Source organism: Mesoplodon bidens (assembly GCF_964165515.1).
Source record: "Mesoplodon bidens genome assembly, chromosome: 10".
Classification (NCBI taxonomy): Eukaryota; Metazoa; Chordata; class Mammalia; order Artiodactyla; family Ziphiidae; genus Mesoplodon; species Mesoplodon bidens.
The window spans coordinates 375,267-390,617 of NC_138172.1; the positions used below are offsets into that span (position 1 = coordinate 375,267).

The 15,351-nt window shown below is 59.8% G+C and overlaps 1 protein-coding gene across 4 annotated transcripts in view; it reads right to left on the reverse strand.

Annotated features, from left to right (window-relative positions):
* Positions 1 to 15,351, reverse strand: part of UROC1 (urocanate hydratase 1) — a 44,949-nt gene that overhangs the window by 25,771 nt on the left and 3,827 nt on the right. For 2 of the 4 annotated variants that reach the window (XM_081247201.1, XM_081247202.1), the window contains 5 exons: positions 2,964 to 3,094; positions 2,196 to 2,289; positions 1,299 to 1,358; positions 878 to 1,006; positions 709 to 770 (listed from right to left, as the gene is read on the reverse strand). In XM_081247201.1, the coding sequence (XP_081103327.1) occupies positions 709 to 770; positions 878 to 1,006; positions 1,299 to 1,358; positions 2,196 to 2,289; positions 2,964 to 2,995 (377 nt within the window). In that variant the 5' untranslated portion in view covers positions 2,996 to 3,094. Of the gene's footprint in view, positions 1 to 708; positions 771 to 877; positions 1,007 to 1,298; positions 1,359 to 2,195; positions 2,290 to 2,963; positions 3,095 to 9,641; positions 9,851 to 15,351 lie in introns of those variants that run through there. The other 2 variants (XM_081247200.1, XM_081247199.1) reach the window with 2 other exon arrangements.

Genomic DNA, 15,351 nt, shown 5'->3' on the forward strand with positions numbered 1-15,351 from the left:
CAGAACGGAGCACGTGATGTGTGTGTCTGTGCATTCGTGACATGTAAATTTCACTTCAAGACCAAAAAAATTGTGGGGACCTCCCTGGCGGTCCAGTGGCTGAGACTCCGTGCTCCCAATGCAGGGGTCCCAGTTGGATCCCTTGTCAGGGAACTAGATCCCACACGCATGCCGCAACTAAGAAGCCCACATGCTGCCACTAAGAAAGTCTTCATGCCGCAACTAAAGATACTGCATGTTGCAACTAAGACCCAATGGAGCCAAATAAATAAATAAACATTAAAAAAGAAAAAAAAATATAGACAAATACTGAATTCCAGGCAACAATATTTGCAGCTTACTTTGAGACGCATCAGAAAAATGATCGTGGATATAGGGATGGATAGACAGACAGACAGGAGATCTAGTGAATTGAGTAGCGTATTAATCACAGAATCTTGGTGTTCCCTATTAATTCTGTCAATTTTCTGTATGTTTGAAACCGAGAGTAAATTGTTGCAAAAGTAGGATTCAAACTGTACGTTCACTTGCTCACACCTATATGAAAATTGTAGGCGTACCTATGAAAACTAGCAGGAAATACATAAATGCGAAACCGTGCTATAGAGCTTTGACTGTGAGGGCTTTTCCAAGTTGTAGTTACTATTGCTGCGTTGTTTTGTAATAAAGCCTGGTGAAGGCCATAACATAAGGTGAAACAGCACTTACATTGTAACCCCCATGGCAAAGAGCTTCTCGTACTCCATCCTGGAGGAGTAGTTGGGAATGACCTGCACGAGAGGGCTGGGCTGAGGGCCGGGGGCAGCGCCGTGCCCTTGGGGACGATGGCTGGGCGGGTGTGCGGGCACCTGGCCCTCCCCGCTGCCCTGGGACCCACCATCCCGTTGGTGATGACCAGCCTCGGGGCCCTGGGGCTGCTGGGGAAGAGGCCCAGGGGGTGCCCGCTATACATCACCAGCGTCTGCTCCTCTGTTATCTGGGACAAGTAGGACATCGTCAGCCAGAACTGCGGGGAGAGCGACACACGGGGGGCTCTGTGAGCGGGGGACCTGCGCCAGCCCCAAGTCCCCCCCACCCGCCCCCAGGCCCTAGCCGTCCTGCCCGGAGCCCTCTACCCTCCAGCGGCTCTCCCTCAGGACCTCCGATGTCCCCAAGTAGCCCCCAGGGCTGGGATCTCAGGCATCAGGGCGGCAGAGCCCGAGTCCTGAGCCTGGTCTGTAAGGTGCTTCCAGGACAGAGGACGCGGGGGAAGAAAGGCCTGGGGTCAGGGCGGGGCCAGGCCACACAGTCCAGTGTACCTGAGCCCAGTTGCTGAACACCTGCCCGTTTCCTCCGTAGGTCACAAGCTCCTGGGGAAACTGGGGAGGACACGACGCTGTCTGAGACGCGGGCCTGGAAGGGAGGCCCCTGCCTGCGCCGGGCTCAGGGGCCAGGTGGCCGACAGCCCCCGAGGGACGAGTGGGGTGCAGGGGAGGAGCCAGAAGGGGCAGGGACCGGGGACAGCAGCCCACGCGTGACCGGGTAAGTGCTCAGCCTGCGGTGAGCGTCAGAGCTGGGTCTGGGGTCAGTGTCAGGGGTCTGTTCGGGGCCGGGGCTGAGGAAGCTCCTGCCACTACCTGGAATGGTCACATCCTAGGATGCTTTCACCCTCAAGTAAAATACTCAGGGACCCCCGAAGCCTAACCTTCCTTGAATATGGGTGTCAGAGGTATAGCCTGGCGCTCAAGGACGCCAGGAAAGGCATGTGTGGCCACTGAGCACTTGAGCCACAGCCTGTCTGACAAGCTCTAGGGGTAAAATATACCCCTGGTTTCAAAGATTTAGTAGGAAAAAAACACTACAAAATATTTATATTGATGATTACATGTTAAATGATAATATTTTGGATATATTGGGACAAACTACAGTATTAAATCTGTTTCTTTTCAGTTTGCGTGTGGCTATTAGAAAATGTAAAATTACACGTGTGCCTGTTGTACCAACGCTGGTGTCGTGGTGCTGATGCTGCACCGTAGTTACCGAAGATGCAGCTGCTGGGGGCACCCTGGAGAAGGGGATGATGTCCTCTCTGCACTGTCTTTGCAACTTCCCTCAAATCTATCATTATTTCTCAATAAAAAGCTTGAGAGCATTTCATGTGTTTCTCCCATTCCGTTTCCCCTGCTGGCCCCTGGCCCCCGTTTCCTGGCCTTTACCTGGGCCACGGCAGGGTCCAAGTTGTTCATGATCATGTGCATGATAGCTGCAGCCACTCTCGTCCGGCAGGGGTACTGCTCCACTGGGTAGGCCCTGCAAAGGGGGTGCAGCTGCCAGGCCTGACGATGGGCGGGCACAGGCTTCCTTCCTGCTAAAGCTTGGGCCCAGCCTGGGCTGGGCGCAGAGGTGGACAGCAAGCCCTGGCATCCCGCAGAAGGCGCCTTGGAACTCCCAGCAGGAGGTGGTTCCAAAGGCCCTCCTGCTTTGTGCCGGGCCCTTCCCAGCCAGGCCGCCCTCCCTCCCCAGTGGGCAGGCTCCAACTGGGATAAAGTGGACTTCAGAGCAAAGCTGAAGCCTCTCCTCCAGGTGGACTTGATTCATCCGTCCTTTCCTTCAGGCCATCAGTGCTCCTGGGTACCAATTCTGCGGTGGGTGCCAGGCCAGCAGGCCCAGACAGGAGCGGGGGCACGTGGCCCCTGCTTTGCGGGGTCGTTCCAGGCAGTCTGCGCTTCTGGCGTTTCCAAGAACAAGGGTGCTCAGAGTGTGACGCCCGGGCAGGGGCAGCACCTCCTGGGGCCGGTGAGGAAGGCACATCCTCCTGCCCGGACCTGGCTGCAGCCCCAAGCCCGGCCCAGGGCGGATGCATCCATGGGCCTCCTAGTGGGAACAGCCTGGACCTCCCCCTCACTGTGTCCTGACCCCCAGCAGGGTCCCTCCAGGGAGCCTCCCACTCTGGGCCCCTGTGAAGCTGTGCCCGCAGCACTCACTTCATTTCAATGTCGGGGCAGAAGCGGTACATGTAGATGTGCCCATATAGCCGGAGCTCCTGGGCGAACTCGGGGGCCAGCAGCTCCTGGGTGTCCGGGGGGAAGTACCGGAGAGCATTCCTCAGCGCCAGCTGGGGGTGGGGGCAGAGGAGAGAGGTGAGGATGGCAGGGGGCGCGGCCTCCAGGCCAAGAGCTACCCACCTGGGTTTGCCTCTGCTCCACTCAGAAACCCAGGGCCCCGTCCGGAGACTGCCTGGTCCTCGCCCCAGGCCAGCCTACCGTGATGCCTCCTGCAGGAAGCCTTCCCTGACTACCCTTCTTGCTTCCCGTCGGCAGCCCTCGAGTCCCTCCCTCTTCTTGCTCACCGGGGGACCAGGCTGTTTGACCCAAGGCAAGGACCAGAGAGGGGCTGCCCCGAGGCCTGTGGCTACAGCGGCAGGTGCAGACTCAAGGGGAGGGCAAGCTGACAAGCCGGGGCCAGAGGCTCTTTGGGCAAGTGTGGAGCAGCACCCACTGTGGCCAGTAGCCTCGGGCGGCACACAGCTCCGGGAGGCCCGGGGCAGTGCCTGAAGCCGGGGACAGGCGCCCAAGAGCAGGAAGAAGTGCCTAAGCCTTCTCATCGCACCGTGGAGAGCGGCCCGACTCCTGCACCCGTCAGCCTTCTGCAGGTGGCCCTCGTGCTCCTGTTCGGCCTCGGCGCCTTGGCCCCTTCCCTTCCCGCTGCCCCAGCCCCTGTGCCAGCTGCCTCCCTGGGAGCCCCCTCCTCGAAGGCCCAGTCCAGACGCCCGTCCTCGGGGGCCCGCCTTGACCTTGCCGACTTGACCCTCAGCACCCCCACGCTTCTCTCCCAGCCAGGCTTTGCGTCTTCGGCCGCTTCACCATTGGTTGTTTCCTTGCCAACCATCAGTCTCGCTGAGCTCAAGCAGGGCCAGGGGCCCGGCAGACCCTTCAAAGGGCCCCACCACCACCACCACCCGGCAGGAGCCTGCGGCTGGGGGTGCGGGGTGACGACCCTGTGTCGGGGTGGACGTCGGGGCCATTCCTTCAACCAGCTGACCCTGGAGAACGAACCGCTTTGGGGGCCTGATGAGGAGCCAGTGTGAACGTATTCATTCGACACGGGTCCACCGAGGGGGAGGCAGTGTGAGCCTCAGAGAAGACGGGTGGGCAGAGGTGACAGGAGAAGAGCCTATGGCCCCGGCCTGGGCCCTAAGGACACCAGCACGTGGGCAGGCGGCGCGGAGGGCCAGCCCGGGAGACAGAGAGCCGGGACCTGGCCAGGAGCCGAGGGCAGAGGCCCAGGAGGAGGACAGCCTGTCCCGTGTGCCCTGAGGTCCAGCACAGCATGACAAGGGTGTCACTGGGGGCCTGGAGGCACGTGGGGTGGGAGGAGAGAGGAGGCGGAGGGTGGATCAGGAAGGAGCCAAGGCCAACTCCAGCTCAGGAGTGACGGGAACTTGCAAAGGTTTGCACAGCGAGTCCCGCTTTAAGGTCCACGTGGAATAAAGGCACGTAATCCTTGCTCTCTTGGAAAAATCGAAAGGCGGCTAGAAATACATCCACAGGAGGTGCTCAGACTCCAGCAGACTTGAGAATCACCCAGAGGGTCGGGCGCATCCGGAGGGCTGGGCCCGCCTGCAGCGTCTCTGACTCACGCTTCTGACGGGTTCCCAGCTGCTGCTGCTGCTGTCCGGGACCCCCGGGGAGGCACGTGCAAGCCACGCAGCAGCAGGGCGGGAGGGGAAGAGGCCGGCATGGGAAGGACATGCTGCAGAAGGCCAGGGACACGGCTTCAAGGGCAGGCAGGGCTAGGCGTGCGCCAGAGGTCAGGAGGGCTGGGCCCTTGGAGGTTGTGCCCGGTCGCCTCGGCCTGGGCCTCTGGGGTCCATGTTACACCTCGAAGCAGAGGTTGGGTGGTTTTTTCTATCAGTGTACAGCTTCTAATCAGAGCTCGCCAAGAGAAACTGAACATTTACAGAAAAGTTTCAAAAGCCACACACACTCCACGGGAGGCTTGGCCTTACTACACGGGCCCTAATACATCCTACCCAACTGTAGCTTCTTTTATTTAATTTTCTAACGAATACCAGTTCCCACCCCCTAAGCCCACTTCACAGCTGGTGGGCTATTTCTCCTTGTGTACAATTTCCATCTCAGGATTGGTGAATTTCTCTTTATCCCTGAAATTCAGAAAATTAGCCCGGATATGTCTTCATGCGGACTATTCTACATTGGGGTTTCTTTTTGTCCTCTCAACGATAAACTGTCTTTTAATCTGAAATTTCACATTTTTACTAGTTCAGCAAAGTTGTCTTCTATTATACTTTTGTTCAATAACTTTATCTTCTGTGTCTGAATTTACATAACAGGCCTGCAGTGACTATTTCCTGAGTGAAACAATTAAAAAAGCAGCAGCTCTGCTGGCCTGGATTCAATACTCCAAGCTGTGAATGGGGGCAGTTCTCGGGGTCAGGACGAGAAAATGCAACTCGGACAGGCGTGTGACCTGCCCCCGGGGGGAAGAGAGGCGGCCTCCGCAGAGGAGGCCCCATGAGGACAGGCCAGGCGGAGAGGCGGGACGGTTTCCCAATGAGCTCGGAAAGGCAGGCACAGCCGCCTACCGGGCCCTGCTAAGCACCGGCTGGACCAGCCCGGGAGGCCGCCCGCCTGTTTCTGCATCTCTCGGGGCGCCAGCTTGGCCATGTCGCTGGAACGGCTAATGAGATAACACACACGGCCCAGCACACAGTGCAGCGCTGCGCCCTCCTGTCCCCGTAAAGACAGACACACAAGCCAGAGCCTGGGGCAGTTCTTGCTTCTCCCCCTCCCCAGCTTTGCAGCTTCCTTGTTAAAAGGTCTTCAGTTTACTTCAAAGGCTGCCAGGAAGAGCCCGTGGGGGCCACACTTGGGGATGCACCCCCGGGCTCAGCTGGCGCTCGAGCTGCAGTGCTACCACCTGAGCTCCACGGCAAGTCTGCCCCGGAGGGCCTGCTGTGTAGCACGTGGATTTTCACAGGTGAGATTGTGGCCTGTTAATCATAGAACGCAGTTACCAGTGGGCTCTTACTGGCAAAATAAGAAGTACCTAAGGCACATAAACTGGACAGAATTCTAGAGACCTCCATCTCCCCGACCTTGACCTCACAGGCGTAAGAAGCGGACAAGCTCCGTGGCCTGTACCCTTAGGGTCATGGGATTATTTTATAAAAGTCCCGTGTTCAGCCATTGCGCTGGAGAATTCTGGGTGCCTGATGGGATGGGGGACAGAATCATGGCCCCCAAAGATGTCCACACCATATTCCCCGGGATATGTTATGTTACCTGGCAAAAGAGACTTCGCAGATGTGATGACGGGAGGATTTTGAGATGCGAGATGACCCTGCCATCCAGGTCAGCCCTAGTAATTACAAGCGTCCTTCTGAGAGGAGGGGGGAGGCTCAGAGTGAGAAAGAGGGATTTCAATGTGCTGTGCTGCCAGCTTTGAGGACAGAAGATGGGCCCAGGAGCCCAGGAATGCAGGAGCCTCTGGAGGCTGGAAGATGATGCAGCAGGGCTGGTGCTTCAGGAGGCTCTGAGGGGAGAAGCCCTCCCCTTGTCTTTTCCAGCCTGCACACCTCACCTCTCTGAACTTCAGCCTCCTCTTCTGTAAAATGAGCAGATGGCCCCCACCTCACAGGGCTGTTCACCCGGCACCTGGCACACATGGGCCACTGGGGGGCCAGCTGCCAGGACGACCGTCTGCACACTCATGGCCTCCACGCCGGGCCCCAGTCCACCTGCCCCCCTAGGAGCTCTGCACCAGCCCTCGCTCTCTGTGGGCAGCATGCCAGGCAGCAACTCACACTCCTGCTCCGAGACCTTCCTGGGCTCCCGACACAGTGCACACTGGTGGGCATCCAGGCCCCCTAGTAGTCAGGCTGGGCCTGGCTCTTGAGGTCGGCACCCAGCCTGGGCCTACGTGGGACCTTGTCCACCCCAGCTTACTTTGCACAGGCCCGTCTCTGCATCTCCGCTCACTGCCTCCTGTCCCAGATGCCTCGCCTCTCAGATCTCCAAGTCTAGGAACCTTGGCCCTGGTGCCAAGACCACCTCCTCCAAGAAGCTTTCCTAGGTTTCTCCTGCCCGCTGAACTCTTGGAGGGTGTTGGTTCGGGCGCTTAGCACATGGTCTTGTTCACTCATTCAACAAACAGCTCTGGCATTACTGAAGACCCAGAAGTGAGCCCCACAGAACCCCACCCTCAAGAAGCTGAGGATTATGGTCAGCAGTGGTGGGAAGTCTTCAGACCTGGGATCTCAGGTCCAGCACAGCCCCTGAGCGTGGGGCACGCTTTGGGGAAATATCAGTAAGAGAAGCTGCACGTGGGGGAGTGGGGATGCCGAGGACCTTTCTAACAGGATGTGACAAGATGCTCCCTCTGCACTACAGTCCCACAGTGACTGAAACACGACAGCCAGACCATCCTCTGCGTTTCATGAGAAATCCACTTAAAGAAGAACAAAGACTGGAGCATGCTTTCATTCATCCAAACCACGAAAAACAACAACAGTTCAAACAATGGGGCAGCTCGAAAGGCACCAACAAGGAACAGCCTCAAAAGAAACCAGCCTGTATGGAAAGCTTCCACTTATGCTTTTAAGAAGGATGGACACACACACCTTGTGTGCACATAGAAAGTGTCTGGAAGGAGACACCAAAAGATTATAAAACGTTATAATATTTGATTTATCTCTTATAACTACCTTTAAAAGCTTATGTCAGGGGCTTCCCTGGTGGCGCAGTGGTTGAGAATCTGCCTGCTAATGCAGGGGACACGGGTTTGAGCCCTGGTCTGGGAGGATCCCACATGCCGCGGAGCAACTAGGCCCGTGAGCCACAACTACTGAGCCTGCGCGTCGGGAGCCTGTGCTCCGCCACAAGAGAGGCCGCGATAGCGAGAGGCCCGCGCACCGCGATGAAGAGTGGCCCCCGCTTGCCACAACTAGAGAAAGCCCTCGCACAGAAACGAAGACCTAACAGAGCAAAAATGAATAAATAAATTACTAAACTCCTACCCCCAACACCTTTAAAAAAAAAATAGCTCGTGTCAAAATTCAAAGGGACGTTTAAATAAAACAGAAAACCAGCCACAGGAAAGCGTAAAGCCGGCCGCTGGGGAAGCCGTCCCTGGGTCTGGGCCTGTCCAGGAGGAGCTCTCGTGTCCTCTCGCAGGTCCCGGCAGGGAGTGGACGCGTGGGCCCTCCAACGCCTACCGCTCCTGCCACCCGGCTGGCGTCCTACACTTCAGTCCAGCCGGGACACTGTGGACCGCAGTCCGCCCAGAGCCCACCCCTAGGCTAAGGGCTCAGCCCCACGAGACGGCCCCGCTTCAGACGCCAATTACACGCCCCATCGTCGCCTGTGCTCCTGACCAACCAGCTAGAAATGGGGAGCCCACGCCCCTCCTCAGGTTTAATAATTCGCCAGAATGGCTCACACAACTCAGGGGAACATGGTCGCCGGTTTAATATAACGAAGGATGTGATGACGGGTACGGGTGAGCAGCAACCCTCGGCGGGGGCGGGGGTGGGGGCAGGCGCCCCCAGCACCTCCACGTGTTCACAAACCCGGACACTGCCAACCCTGTAGCTGGGGGATGTGGCAGGCGTAGGCATGATGGATCATTAACTCCATTCCCCGCCCCTCACGTTGAAAGTTCCAACGTGCAACCACGGCTTGGTCTCTCTGGTGACCAGCCCCGACCAGGAGCCCCCGGAGCGGCCTCCTACCGCCCAGAGAATTGCAGCAGAACCCGGGTCAAAGACCAAACAGCAGCAGGAAGGGGGAGGGGCACAGAGCCATACGCCTATGTCTCCTTGTCCCCCAGGACCAGCAGGCTGCAGGCTCCCCACGCCCCGGGCACCCACACCAAAGATTCAGCCCCTTCCACAGCTCAGACTCCCCAGAACGCATGTCACCCCACTCCACGGGCCCGCGCCCTTCAGCTGATCCCATCACCGCCCATCAGGGTGGCCCCTGGGATGCGCAGGCAGCAGAGCCCTCTGGGTCCCCACGCCAAAGGTCGAGGCGTTGGCGCCCAGCAGGAAGGTGACCAGGGTGGAAACTCTAAAGCCTCCTGACCCGCCTGCCAGCCCCTCCAGTTTGCACGCCCTGTGCCCTCCCTCTCACGGCCGCCCCGGGAGGGCGGCAGCCTCTGTCCGGGCGGCGGGATCCCTCTTTCAATCTCTGCGCTCACTTGTATTTGCTACTTTCCCCCACGGTTCCGGAGGTCGTCAAGCCATCCTCAGTAAAGGAAAACAAGAGAAAGCTCTTTCCCTGCCTCATTCCAGCCGCCTGCGCACACCTGTGTGTCATGGTCAGGAGGGGGGCACCTGGTGGCTCAGGCTCCGGAAGCTGGGGCAGGACTTGCAGTCCTGCTCCTGCGCTCACTTCGCCTTCCTGGGCTGGAGGCGGCCACAGGCCCCCGCTTCCTGGCTGGGTGGTCGTGAGCCCCAGGGTCCCTCCCCATCAGTAAATGGGGGCCGGAGTCCTACACCCCAGGGCGGCCGCTGGGCAAAGAATGAGGGATACTGGGTGTGAAGCAGTCGGGCACACACGGCTCAAAGCAGGACGTGGGCACTGCCCAGCCGGACCACCCAGAGGGCAAACGGCCCTGCAGGAGGGGGCCCAGCCTCTTACCTGCTCCTCAGCGGGGCTGAGGCCGGGGGTCCTGACCGGGGCGTGGGGCACCCCGGCCCAGCGTCCCCGGTTCTCTGGGAGGGGCCGCAAGGGCAGGCCGGAGCACAGCGCCTGGAGGCTGGACATGTCTGGCAGAGGCGAGGCGGAGGTCCAGTCTGCGGGGGCCGCGCAGAGACTCGGCAGTCGAGGCCCAGCTGGGCGGGGTCCTCGGGCTCCAGGCCCACCTCCTCCAGCCCCTCATTGGGCCCCGGGCCTCCGGAAGGAGCCGTGCGTAGGTCGGAGGTCATAGGGTCGCGGCCCCCACGCTGGCGGCCCGCAGTGTTGACCTGGGGGCGGTGCCCTGGGAGAGGCAGGCTCCGTGCCAGGGACGCCTGGGTGAGGGTCCGTGTGTCCTTTTAGTGGGGTGCTGGCCCTGAGGGGTGTGTTTTCTAGGACACAGCATGGGGACCGCTCTCGTGTTCGGGTTTGTCTCGTGGGGGAGTTAAACCAGGCAGGCGACGTGGGGCTTGCGTCTTGATGATGGGGGGCCCGTGACACTGACCCGGCACAGAGTGTGGCGCCCCTCGGATCCCTTCTCCCTGCCCCCTGGGTGACAGCGGTGGCGGGAGCCCGGCCAGCGGCAGCTACACCCTCCTCAGCCCCCGCTGAGGTGCAGGCTGCCCCGCTCCGTCCCAGGCTCTCAGCGAGGCCCATCCCGTGAGCGCCTCTCTGGGAAGGTGCTGCTTCTTCGCCCCGCACTCCGGTCGGGGTGCCTGAGGCCCAGGGGCCACTCACACAGCCGGGAAGAGGGCCCCCTAGAATCCCGGGGGCCCCGGGGAGGCAACACACCTGGCTGTGAACCCAGCTCAGCTGCGGGCCAGCCTTGCGGCCTCGGGCCAAGTCCCAATCCACACAAGGGGTGGGAGGCGCGCAGCCGTTAGGTGAGAGCCCAGCACGGGGCCTGCCCTTGGCACGAGAGCAGGACGGCTGACGCTTCCCGATGTTTATTCCTCGAGCACCGCACGTCATCCAGGGCACCCTGTCCCCTCACCGGCCTGTGGGGCTCACTGTCCCGTTTCATAGGTGTGGAAACTGCCCAAGGCCACACAGCTAGTCCTGGTGGAGCTGGGATCTGGGCCCTTGGAGCCGAGGGGTCTGGCTCCAGCCGCCCCTCGGCCTCCCAGATCTCTGGCCGGGCAGCGAGCGTACCCTTGTGTCCCGGTGGCAGGGAGGCGGCCTCGGAGGGTGAGCAGCGACAGCCGTGGGCAAATACCCCAGCGCCCTCGCCCCGGCAGGGCATGGGTGGAGGTAGCAGCTCTGGGGAGCCCCTGGCAGGAGTGGGCTGAGCTGCCCCGCGGGTATCCCCATCCCATGCCCCCAACAGACAGGCTGTACCGAGACCTCCACTCAGGATTTGCTTCTGGGCGAGGCCTCAAGAGAAGCCACAAATCTAACACTTTTTGTGAAATCTCATTTTTAAATGTTTGCACCCAATGAAAAACATTTTCCACTGTCCCGAACCGAAGGGGGGACTGTATCCGTGTCCTGGTTGTGACCTCGTGCTACAGACAGCAGGACGCTACCATGGGGGACCAGGGCACCCGGGTCTCTCTTACTATTTCTTACAACTGCACATGAATCTACAAGGATCCCCAAATAAACACTTTAATTTTTAAACACCCTAAAAGCTATTTAAAAGCACTGGGATCTCACAGATGTTAAATATGGTAAGCTGGAACCTGGCTAGACCACTCATGAGCTGTAGGTCCTTGGGTCAGTTCCCTAGCCTCTCTGTGCCTCAGTTTCCTGGTCTGTAAACTGAAAGCAGTAACAGTAGCTACCTCATGGGATCTGAGTATTAAACGAGGTAACACACGTGAAGGTCTTAGAACAGCGCCTGCACAGAATCAGCACCGGGTAAGATATTATTTTCCTAATTGTTGCCACTATCAAAAAAGCAAGGAACAGAGCAATGTAACAGCACAGAAAGCAAAGGAAACGTATACACGTGGGCACGAACTGTCTCTGAAGGATCCACAAGGAACTGGGAGAGAACAGGAGGAAAGGAGACCCTTCCCCGTAAGACTGGCGCTTTCCACACTGTCAGGGCACTAAATGCCACTAAATTGTACACTTTTCAATGAGTAAGTTCATGGTACCTGAACTTCACCTCAATTCAAGAGAACTGTGGAGTTTTTGAATTTTGCTCCACGGACAAACCAAATAAATAAACTGTAAAACTAACAAGGAGTAAAGAAAGGCAGGCAGGCCCTCAGCATGTGCCTCCCTGGGCCTCAGGCCTGGGGCTCCTGGTGCTGGCTGTGGCCTGTCCTCTTCAGCGTCCAGTGCCTGCCTCAGTCTCCCCTCCCGTCACTCCCAGCCGCTACTCCTGTCCTGGCCAGCCTCTCTTCCTAGCACCTGGCGACCAGCACCGAAAGCCCAGCCCTGCCCGCCTGGTACCACCACCCAGGCCACACTGGGCCCCAATCTCTGCCGTGTCACCAGCAGGCTCATCAGGCCTTCTCGAGCCAGGCAGGACCTTTGTCCCCTGGACCATCAACCTAGTCCCTGCTTCCCCTCCAGCCACTCTGCCGCCCTGGGTGGCTTCTCTGAGGCACCCTGACCTCTGACCCCTCTACTTTCACAGTATAGCCGGGGCCCTGAGACCACCGCACCCTGATCCACAGCCCTCACCTCTCCCAGAGTCGGCCCAGCCTCCCTCCCTCCCCACCCCCCTCCCCCCAACCTGTAGCCCATCGGCAGCGGGGCAGTTAGAACAGCCCACACCATGGCCCACGACGGGCTGGGGACGTGGACGCCCTCCTTATCTGCCTCTCCGACTCCTCCCATCCACCTTGTCCACCTCAGAGCCCCCTTGCTGCTTCCCGTTCAAAGAGCATGTGCATCTTTACGCCCTTGGTGGTTTTAAACATGCCGGCAAATCCTTGCTTGGGCGCTTCTCTGAGTGAGGCTGGGGCGGCCCTAGTGGTTCCTGGGGAAGCAACAGGAGGCAGCCTGAGGCTCGGTGGGAGCGACCCCCGGAGCCAGACCCCACTTGGGGCATGAGGAGTGCGAGTGCTGCGGTGTCTGCCCATCTGTGACGGAGCCATCGGGTCGGCCAGTCCCAGCTGCCGTCTGACGCAGTAGCATGAGATCCCCAGTGAGAAGCACCCAGTTGAGCCCCTTCCCCAATTCCTCACCCACTAACTTGTGAGCGACCTTGAAATGTTTACTGCCTACATTTTAGGGCAGTTTGTTACTTAGCAACAGCTACGAGCAGGGCACCTCAGGGCCTCCGCAAGGGCCGTTCCTCCTGCAGCTTTGCCACCTCCGCACCTCCGCTGCCGGCACACCGCCCTCTGCCCACCCTTAGTGTCTTCACAGCACGGTTACCACCTGCCGTGATCGCACACTTTCGCCCCTCTCCCTATGCCCTCGCCCATCCATACTGTAACCCACGAGGGCAGAGAGCGCCCTGTCCTGTTCTCCCCTAGGGCCTCAGCACCCAGTGGGTACCCAGTGCCTGTTGAACAAGGGATTGAATGCATGCGAACTCCCGTGAGAGGGCAGAGGCCGCAGCTGGCGTCTTCTCAGGGGAGCTGCCAAGGCCCTGGGCCTCTGGCGAGGTGTGCTCACCCTCCCACCCCAGGACCCAACACTGGGCCCCCAGGGGCCTCCAGGGACTTTCCTGGATGGGAATGGGCTGAGATGTTGTCCTCAACTTTGACCACCAGGTGGCAGCACAGGGACCGAGACTCCTTCCTAAGGACGCCAGGGGCTGGGACCCTGCAGAGAACGCTGGTCCCAATGCAGGTGCAGGGGAGATTGGGGGCCGGCTGGGGGTGTAGGTAACCGGGAATCCAGGTCCTGGGCCCAGAGCAGCAGCAGCCCTGCCTGCAGGCCATTCTGGGCGTGAACTGGATGCTCCCCAAGGCTCTCTGTCCTGTTTGTCTGGAAAGTCATAATACGGAGCTTCTGGTTTGTCTGTGAACTGTTTCCTGCCCCTCTGCCATGTGAGACCTATCATAGCATTTGGAGCCATATCTTTAAGAGAGCAGAACTATTATTAATATTCTCCTTTAAACAGACCTTTAAAACTTACACATAATGGGAAAGTATTTTTATATCAGCACCTTAACTGAAACCAGAGTCACCTGCCAGAAACAGACAGTAACTGTAAAAATAATCACCAACGTCAAGTACTTAGATGGCACTCACTGAGTGCCAGACGCCGTGCTAAAACATCTCCTGTGTCTCATTTAGTTCCCACAACATGATGAGGTGTGTCCTAGTACTATCCCACTGCCAAGGGAACTGGGGCACAGAGAGGTTAGGCCACTTTCTTTTTTTTTTTTTTTTTTTTTTTTTTTGCGGTATGCGGGCCTCTCACTGTTGTGGCCTCTCCCGTCGCGGAGCACAGGCTCCGGACGCGCAGGCTCAGCGGCCATGGCTCACGGGCCCAGCCGCTCCGCGGCACGTGGGATCCTCCCGGACCGGGGCACGAACCCGCGCACCCTGCATCGGCAGGCGGACTCTCAACCACTGCGCCACCAGGGAAGCCCTAGGCCACTTTCTTGATCTCACACAGCACGTAAGCGGCACCACCAGGGTTGGAATCAGTTCAGAAACGCAGCCTTTCCCACACACTCAAGCACACACACCAGCACACACAGCACCAGCTGCCCCCGTGGGTGCCCGGCTAGCCTGATTTCTAGGCATCAAGACCCTGGGGTCAGGCCAGGTCTCCCAGCCCCCAGTGATTCACTGTCATCCCCCTGCACTCAGGAGTCCTCAGCGAGTTCTAAGTGCTCCCCTGGGGTCTGGAGCAGCTTTAGGGAACCAGGTGAGGCACAACAGTCCTGATGCCCAGAGGCGTGAAGTGGGACCCCCACCCCGCCCCCCTCTCCCCCCCCCACCCCGGCTGCAGCCTGCAGGCGCGGGGATCCAGGCAGGACCTGGAGACCCCCGTGTAAAAGCAAGGCTACACGGTGGGCTTGGGAGGAGAAAGAGACACCCTCGGGCCTAATTCCGGGAAGGGGGGGTCCGGGGGAGTCATGTATAGGCGGCTAGTGCCCCAAGCCAGCCCCTGGACCCCTGATACATAACGCAGCAAAAAGGCAAAGGGACAGACACCGTGCTCCCCCGACCCACTCATCCGCCAATGTGACAAGGCTTCTCCGCCTCGGGTAGAGGATGGCGCCCCCGGACCAGCGGAAGAGAATGGAGCCGCGCCGGCGACAGGTCTCCCTCCACCCAGTCTCCACCCTTCGCGCCCTGGACCACTGCTCGGCTGCCCCGCTGTACTGAGTGGGGGCCGGGCAGACTGGCCCGCCGATTCGCCTCGCTCACCTGCCTGGTCCCCAGCAGTCGCCGCCTCGCCCCCCCCCCCCGCCTGCCCGTGGCGAGCAGAGCCCTCGCCCCCTCCACCTCGCCGAGGGCAGTGGTGCGCGCCGCCGGGAGGGTCCCGAAGCGGTCCCGGGTCCGGATCCCGGAGCGAGGACCAGTCCCTGGGCGGCCCTGGGGTGGGTTGGGGGTCGGGTTTCGGGTCCGGTTCCCGGTGAGGGTCCGGGTCCGAGGACTCGACAGGCCAGCGGGAGGGCCTGGGGCGAGTTGCCCTGGGGCGAGTTGCCCTGGGGCGGGTTTCGGGTCCTGGTCCGAGGACTCGTCCGTGGGCGGGTCCAAGGGCGGGGCGGGAGGCCGGCTTCGGGTGAGGGCCGGGCCGGACCCCGCG